This window comes from Salminus brasiliensis, chromosome 2 (genome assembly GCF_030463535.1).
Source record: "Salminus brasiliensis chromosome 2, fSalBra1.hap2, whole genome shotgun sequence".
Lineage (NCBI taxonomy): Eukaryota > Metazoa > Chordata > Actinopteri > Characiformes > Bryconidae > Salminus > Salminus brasiliensis.
The window spans coordinates 24,754,562-24,763,632 of record NC_132879.1 but is presented as its reverse complement, the minus strand read 5'-3'; the positions used below and the strand labels follow the sequence as shown (position 1 = coordinate 24,763,632).

General features: G+C 38.5%; 1 protein-coding gene across 4 annotated transcripts in view; it reads left to right on the top strand.

Moving 5' to 3' along the window:
* Positions 1-9,071, top strand: part of ptprz1a (protein tyrosine phosphatase receptor type Z1a) — a 58,445-nt gene that overhangs the window by 27,301 nt on the left and 22,073 nt on the right. For all 4 annotated transcript variants that reach the window (XM_072671494.1, XM_072671485.1, XM_072671477.1 and 1 more), the window contains exons 5-8: positions 1,404-1,496; positions 2,783-2,849; positions 3,475-3,632; positions 7,239-7,389. In XM_072671494.1, coding sequence (XP_072527595.1) covers positions 1,404-1,496; positions 2,783-2,849; positions 3,475-3,632; positions 7,239-7,389 — 469 coding nt within the window. The remainder of the gene's footprint in view (positions 1-1,403; positions 1,497-2,782; positions 2,850-3,474; positions 3,633-7,238; positions 7,390-9,071) is intronic.

Here is a 9,071-nt window from a genome sequence, read left to right as displayed (position 1 = left end):
GAATCTCTGCACTTACCTTGTTATTTGTGGAGTATAAACAGATTGAATCTTGTTCTTGTTTAGTCCTACACTGTCTGAGCTAATTCTACTGTGTGTAGTTTTGTGTATCATAAGGCTAAACAATCTGATACTCGTGACTGAGGTGAATTTATTTGATGAAAAAAAGAACATTTGTTAACCCCATAACACGGCAAGGATTATTACACAGGCATATAACTACAAGGACTTCTGTACAAATTGGTGGGGCTATTCTGTGGTAATAGAAGTTTGTTATCACACCTTCACTGATGTTGGACAAAAAGGCCTGGCTCGCAGTCTGGGGTTGAGGTCAGGACTCTTTGCAGGCCAGTCAGGTTCCTCAACACCAAACTTGCTCATCTATGTCTTTATGGACCTTACTTTGTGCACTGGTGCATAGTCATGTTGGAACAGGAAGGGGCCATTCCCAAACTGTTCCTGCAAAGTTGGGAGCATGAAATTGACCAAAATCTCTTGGTATGCTGAAGCATTAAGAGTTAATTTCATTGGAACTTAGAGGCCGAACCCATCTCCTAAAAAAAGAATCCCACACCATAATCCACCCTCCACCAAACTTTACACGTGGCACAATGCAGTCAGACAAGTACCGCTCTCCTGGCAACCTGCAAAACCCAGACTCATCCATCGGATTTCCAGACGGAAAAGCGTGATTCGTCACTTCAGAGAACACGTCTCCATTGCTCCACAATGTCCAGTGGTGGCATGCTTTACACCACTGCATCTGACGCTTTGCACATGTGCGCTTGGTGAATGCTTGGCCATGGAAACCCATTCTATGAAGTTCTCTGCGCACTGTTCTTGAGCTAATCTCAAGCCCACATGACGTTTTGAGGTCTGTAGCGATTAACTCTGCAGAAAGTTGGCACAATGCGCAGAGGTCGCAGTGGCCTACCACTTCATGGCTGCTGTTCCTAATCGCTTCCACTTATAATACCACTGACAGCTGACTGTGGAATATAACGAGTAACAAGGAAATTTCACGACTCGATTGGTTGCACAGGTGGCATCCTATCACAGTACAACGCTGGAATTCACTAATCTCAGAAGAGCAACCAATTCTTTTACGAATGTTTGTAGAAGCAGTGATGAGGGGGTGAGTTGATGGCACTTCCTCCCCACATGTTGGTCAGCGCAAGTGTCACTTTCCTCTGAGTGTGTTGGCTACCTTGCAATGCTGCAGTTCGAAATGAGGTGGTGGCTGGCTTCACACGTGTCAGAGGAGACGTGCTATTCTTCATCCTCCTAGTGTTAGAGGCATTGCTAGTGATAGGGGGAGTTCACATGAATGGGCATTGGGTAATTGACCTTTCAAATTGGTTAGGATTAATTAAGACTTTAATAATGTGTATAAAATTTGCACGCAGATGCAGATATATTGCTATGAAGTCAATCACGACTCTCTTGATGCAGCCCTGAGGGATGGAGGAAAAATAACTGCCCTTTCTGTGTTGATTGAGGTGGGTGCTATTGTCTAGAACTATGTATAATTATTACTGTATATGTATCTGTGTGTGAACAAATGCATGAGGACGTTTAACCCTTGTGCTGTTAAATGACTGACAGTGAGTTTTCCAACTTTGAGTGCAGTTTGTTTGTGGTAAAACCTCCTATATGTGAACCTTTTGAATTTGATTGTCTTTTCTTCAGTGAGTCAAGCAAATGTGTGGTACACCATTTTGAAATGCCACCCACCTTTTATGATTTATTCATGATTTTTTTAACTAACAGTGATATGGTATTATGGAAGAATTTATCAATTCAGGCTATATTTTATTTGTTTGTCTTTTTTTTTAATTAAATGGTTCATTAAATGTTAAAGGCCCCATGTGCTGTTAGGGACACGTAAGCCAGCAGATATTGAAGGCTCATTGCTTTCTAAACAGCAGCACCTTCCCCACAGTTTAGCCTGTGGAATGGACTCCAGTTTAGTGGGGCGTGGAGAGGAATAGTCACGGACTTGCACAACAGTACAGGCATCAGTGGGTAATAGACTATTCCTGTGTGCTAAACAGACTTAGAAATGTTCAGTGTGTTTACATATTAGCATGAGTTCATGGCCTGTATGAACATGTTTTCTCTGTGGAAGAACTAGACAGTTTAGCACACACATGGTATCTCTTGGGGTATGGATATGGCCTGTATGTACATGTATAGATTGCCTGGAGTGTGAACATGTTAATGAGTATTGAGTGTGTGTTTATGCCTGTATTTGTTTTTGTATATCGTATCCTGTGTGTCATTGTGAAAACACAATGATGCCTTCAGTAGGTGTGAGATGATAATGGAAGATTCTTCCTATTGCTTTAGGAGAGTGCTTAGATGAGGGATTAGTGGAAAGTTGTGTGTTTTGGCTTTTCCTTATTGCTCTTCCTGCCGAGAGCAGTTACGCGGTAAAGAAGAGGTTCGGACACTGCATACAGTCCCATTAGTAAAGTACTTTACAGAATCATTAAGACTGTTGTACTTTAGTAATTACTATATACATAGTTGCTGTAATAATAAAACCTTTAAGTCTGAAATGATAACTTTTATTGGTAAGGCATCAGTAAATATGGCAGCAGTAAAATAAATGTGTCAGTTATTTTTAGTCTTCTCTTTTTTGGCCTCTCTGCTGTAAGACAGATGTTATAAATCCAGAAGAAGATGTACAAGGTTTTGATACAACAGCAGTGATAGGATGGCATTGTCTTGTATCTGTAGGTGACCTTTTAAAAAATGTGTCTTGTCTCGTCTTCTCTCACAGACAAGTGTTGAAGATAATGAAAACTATGAAGCCATCATTGATGCAGTCAACAGTGTGAGCAGACATGGTATGTGCATTTTAAATCTGTTTGTACTGTATTTTATGCTGTTATTAGATGTATAAATTGAAAGTATGAGACTTTGTTTGAGGCAAACAATGCTCAGATGTAATTTTACAAGCCTATTTACACCTCTGTTATTTTGTCCCAAAATAATACATGGTTTTCTTAGTGGAGAGCTTGGGGGGAAAAAGAGAATGAGCTTTGCTTTGATTGACTGATTTACTTTACTCACAGGAGCCATGTAGCATAACCTAGCCTGTTTTGGTTATGCTGAATTTTCTTTGTAAGTTCCATGTACCTAATTCTCATTTTTTGTCTATGCCAAATACACTTTACAGTTCCATTCCAGAGCACATTTAAAAACCTCAATCTGATATTTTTAAAAGAAATTAAAAGTTGCATATAAAGCTTTATTATAACTTTATTCAGACTTGGACCACCACAATCCTCAGCATCTCACCTCTTTTCTATCTATTATGTTGTCTAGAGGGCCACCGTTTAACAACCACATCATATATATCATGACCATCGACTCATGTAATCTGCTACTCATCAAACAAAACGCCTACATGAATTATGTACCTATGGAAAATGACACCGAGCTATTATGTGCTTTTTTTTTTTTCTTCAGGGAAGACTGGCAGTGTGTCTCCATTTACCCTGCAAGGCCTCCTGCCTAACTCCACAGAGAAGTACTTCATCTATAATGGCTCCCTCACCTCCCCTCCTTGCTCTGAGACTGTGGAATGGATTGTCTTTAAGAACACTGTGGCCATCTCTGAGGCACAGGTGAGTGTACAGGACTGAACTAGTAGTATTCGCTTATACATTCTCTGCATGTCCTTTTTTGTCCACTGCTGTTAAGAGGGGTGCAAAAGCATGACCTCATGATTTGATTTGATTTGATTATTTCATGACTACTGTGTCATGAAATTTTAAATTTGTCCATAATTTTGTGTGCTTTGATATGACTATTTAAAAAAATGCTCTAAATATCGGACCAAAAATTGCCATATTGACTATATTATCATTTAAATGTTTCCAAAGCAGTGTAGATGAATTGCCACACTTGACGCATTGATGCATTGTGATGCACTTGGCCATTTTTACCTTTCAGTATTTCAGTGTTTGTTGCACGTGTGTACATATCTCTGGACAATGCACTAAAACAATAACCTTTATCATTGGGTACAATGATGACCAAACATGGCAGATCACACAATCAGATAACATTTAACATATATGTACATACATATGCATCCAAATAACATTTTTTTTTATCAGTTGTTGTTTTTTGAACAATGTCTGCAGATGTTTTGCAAAAGTAAATGTGTTTGAGTGTATATTTGTGTGTGAATGTGTTTGTGTCATCTGACAGGTTTCGAGATAGCAGTGGGTAGAGTATGTAACTGGTGGTTCTTGTTCATAATAATGCCTTGTGTACCCACACTGTTTTGGCCATAAACAAGGAAAATCCTGACCAATTGTTTGGTTTTGTTGTAAAATATTTCGTTACAACATCTTCATCACAATGTGTGCATGCGCAGTAGTCAGATGGCAGGGGATGCAATGTCACATAAGGCAAATTAAACCGTATACGTCATGCTATCAACTTCCTTGATACAAAAATGTTCCCACTCTTCTCATTTTCCATGACATCAACCATCAACCTATTAAATCATGTTGTATTTATCAGTATTAAATTGCTGCGGACCAACGTATGTTAAAGCTGTCAAATGTAACGTTACTGTGGCTGCATCCCACATTTTTTATTAGGCAACTTACTGTATGCCATTCTAATGGTGGCTACTTTTGAAACACTGTGTGGTGTGGTAGTGTGTGGTTTGGGACACAGCTCGGACAAAAGTTGGGTAGGTCACTCCCTGTGCTCAACTCTAGCTGCAAGAATGCATATAATACAACCATTTTGTAACATCACATCCTACGTTTGGTTTGTTTGGATCCCTGTTCATACTTCAATCAAACTGCACCAGAGTCCATCTGCTCAGGCGGTGGTGGTCCACTATTTGGTGTGCACAAGAGTTTGGCGGAATTCACACTTACTCTTAACAAACTGCACTAACTGAGCAATCACACCAGGGTTAGCTTTAATCAAACCAAAGCGGACAAGTATAAACACAACTTTTGTCTACCTTATTTGCTCTTTGCAGATAATAAATAACATTTACCTAGCATAGATTTATTGTACTGTCAAAATTATTAATGCATTACAAGTTGTTTTGTATGAGAAGCCTTTATAAAGTAACTAGCAGTCGTGAAATGACTCCCTTTATGATAGCTAATATACTGGCTTTCAGTCAACACAGAAGCCGCCTCTTTTGAACCTTTTTGTTTGAAACGGTTAACGTGACATTAGCGTGTCTAACTCTCTAAAGTACACTGTCATTAAGCCGGAATGGGAGCAAGCAAGGGTAAAGTTACCCACATCAAAAGGGTGTGAATACTTAAAGACTTTTTCTGCTGTGTGTCATTTAACCCTCTGGCTATTTCCCTTAAGTCAGTTACAAGTAGACACAGGGTGTCGTTGAATGCAATGAATGCTGAATGCCTGAAAGCTTTAGGAAGAAGAAAGGCAAATACAGGTGGTCTGGCTCTTTCAAAACAAGACATGGAAGCGCACAGTGACTCAGACTTTGTTTCAGACACATTAGATCAAGAGCAAGCTCGAAGGTTGAGTACAATAGACAGCGTTCTTGATGCATGTTACCATTTAGGATAGGTCAGTGCTCAAGCAGGTGAAGTCAAGCAGAGCCTTGTCTAAACAAACAGGTAGAACTGTGTTCATCTGGATTAATGAAATACTGGAATACAGTGGCACATCCTTATTTTCTGTTTCGCCTTTGCTGGGCTTTTGTTGACAGGTTCTCCTGTATACGATCTAAAGTAGTTCCAATGGATCCAGTCATGTTGACTTAAAAACCCTTTTGTCTCTTAAGTGGACCTTTAGAGATCAAAATAAAGCAGATTGCTTCACTTGTTTCTGAAATCTAACCCACCCATTAGGAGTAAAGAGATATGTCCATTTCTGAGATATGGAACAGAGCTTTTTGAGAAATGAGTAGATCTTACACTTCTAATACACAATGTTACACGTTTAATTTTGTATCCAACTGAAACCAAGGGTTGAGCAGTCTGACCAAAAAGAGATTAAACCATCCGTGAGACATTATTTTTAATCAAAGTGACCCAAACTCAAAGGCTGTTTCTCAGGAGCTGAATTTCAGAAACAGGAGAAAATTCTCCCTAGTCTCACACTGGACTTAAAAATCAGAATTAGAATCAGATTTATTGGCCATGTATGTTCACATACACAAGGGATTTGTTTCTGGCCGTTAGTGCCTCTCCAGTATTAAAATATACAGCTACTCTACACATAATGTACACAACACACAACATACAGAGAACAATAGAACAGTAGTATGCACAGTATATATAGACTATACGGGGACATTTCTATACAGTGTGCTTTACAGTGTTATTCACAGAATAGCAGTATGCAACAATATACAGGGTAAATATTGTGTAACCACAGTGCACACACGTGTGAAATGAATAAGGTTAATCAGAAAAGTTTTTCAGTAATATATATGGCCTATAGCTGATGATGGTGATCAACTGTTGATGAAGGTGATAGCCTGAGCGTAAAAACTGTTCTGGTGTCTGACAGTCTTAGTGGACATAGTTCTGTAGATGGGAGCTGCTGAAAGAGGTTGTGACCAGGGTGCGAGGAGTCTGTAATGATTTTCTCTGCCCGTTTTCTGGTTCATGAGTAGACTAATAAGAGATCTTAGCTTAAATATAGTATTGTCAAAACATATGAGAAACATAAATCAGTGTACACAATTTTTCCTTTACTCAAGTGTAGTCATTCAGCCAAGAGATGTTTGGTGTTCAGTTTTCTTCTGTAGTTTGACACTAGATCTAGCTTGGATAAAAACAGTAGTAACAGCCATCTTAAAGCCTACCAGCGTTAAAGCCTACCATCTTAAAGCCTACCATCAAATTTACCAGCATTGAATCAACACTGTTAATGTTAAATCAACACTGGAAGTGTTAAATCTATTAACGGTTTTAATTTAACACTGTCAAATTTGCAGTGTGCATTTTGTTCCAAAAACACAGACTTTAGTACTTTTAATTAGATGGCATACATGTATATTCTTATTTCTGTCTTTTCAGTGCATTGCATAGATGTATGTTAAAGTGTGAGAAATCATTTGGTTCCAGGTGAGCTCCTACTTGAGGGATATTGTGTAAAACTTTACATGGTGACAGAATCTCTTACAGAAACAATCTGCTGTGTTATTTTTTAAAAACTAATAATCAATGTTATAGTGAACAGATATGCTGTTGTATGCTGTTATGTTGGTGCAGTTGGAGATGTTCTGTGAGGTGATGACCATGCAGCAGGCTGGCTATGTGATGCTGATGGACTACCTCCAGAATAACTACAGAGAGCAGCAAAGTCAGTTCATGGGCCAGGTCTTCTCTTCATACACTGGCACAGAAGAACTTCTCACACCTGGTATGTACTATTCCACACACACACACACACACACACACACACACACACACATGCATTCTGTAAACTTAGTACATTGCAATCTTTTATTTTTAAATAAAACTTTAAAAAAGGTCAGTCATCTATCGAGCACTGTTTAATGTGTCATGAAAACTTTAAATAAATTAAATAAAGCTCTTATTTTTACAAATCTGTCCTTAAGGCTTTCAGCTTTTCTCTACTAAGAAATTAACTCTTTGACCTATATACATACTGTTGGCAGCACAGTATCATGACCTGCTTGCATTTTTCTTACACACTGATTGCCTGAATTACATCTATTACATCTATTACCATCTGATAATGCTGTGTTATTGCCAGTGAAAACATGTAGACAGGAAACTCTTTAGTGGATAAGAGAATGCAATCTGTAGTGCGCCAATACACTTTATTGAAGCAGTGTCCCGTTAACCTCATTGTAAGAATCTGTGTGTAGTTTGGATTGTACTAGTGTCCATGACGTGGACTGGTTTGCCTTCCGTATTTCCACACCAGAGAAAGGGAATTCGACCAGCTGTTAGCATGGCAGTGCCCTATTTTAGATATCTCTGCTGCAGGCCTTAGTGCTCGTTTAGAATGTGGTTCTTTTCACCAGCACAGGACATACAGATATAGACATGAATTATAGTTCTCCTGTTTTAATCCATCTATCCACCCATCCAGGGTGAGCATACCTACAACAGGATACCTACAAAAGTGACAGTCTCCTCTAGCTGACCTCATTTTTGTATAGGTTAGATTGTAGTCTTAATGATTTACTGATTAATAAGAGTGTTCATTTTGTATCTTTAACACAGTTTACTTTTGAAAAACTATGTAATACCATGAGGAAAAAGTGATGCCATTTTTAAAGGTTCTGAAGAGTGCAATGTTTGAGTTGAACAATAACCTATTATTCTATTTCCAAACCTATTCACAACCTTGTTATTTTGCTTCAGAATGAAGCACTCTGATTTTCCTTTTAACGGCAGACTTGTGAACCAAAACTGTAAGCTCTGCTTTTATGCCGAGTTTGAACTCACCTTTTTTGGACACACAGGAAAACTAAAGTCTTGAGGCTTGGTTCATGTAGCAACCTGATAATACATTTGTTAACTAGCAGAGTCTGGTGATGTGCTGCTCGCTGGTATCAACAATACCATATTCTCCTGAAGTTTGCTGTTTTACCATTTTGCCAGCTTTGACTAGGGTTTTCTCTTGTGGGCTGGGTTTATGTAAGTTTTGGGGGGATAAATATGGCAACTCAAGACTATTATGAAACAGTGTTTGAGGTTCAGGGTGCGTCGGTTTTATGTACTGAACTTTCTTTATACAACTATACCAAGGTTTTTCATACTAGGGCGCCTTTTAAATTATCTACAGTACTTACTATTTGTGTGTTTTGTTTTACAAAGAGAACTAGTTATCCAGCTAGAAGTTCCTACACTCCCAGAAAAGGTATTGAATTGTTGCTGTCAAGGTATAGAAAAGGGTATTAATGAATTGGTATTTAGTGTCTTATTTAGTAGACATAATTGTACTACATTTCTTTTCAGTTTTGTTAGCTTCATTGCCTTCGCTCTGTCTGGCTCCAGGACTTTTATTTTATTTTTTTGTTTTAGAAGCAGGTAATATAGTGAACCAATAATTGTGAACAAAAATGAACA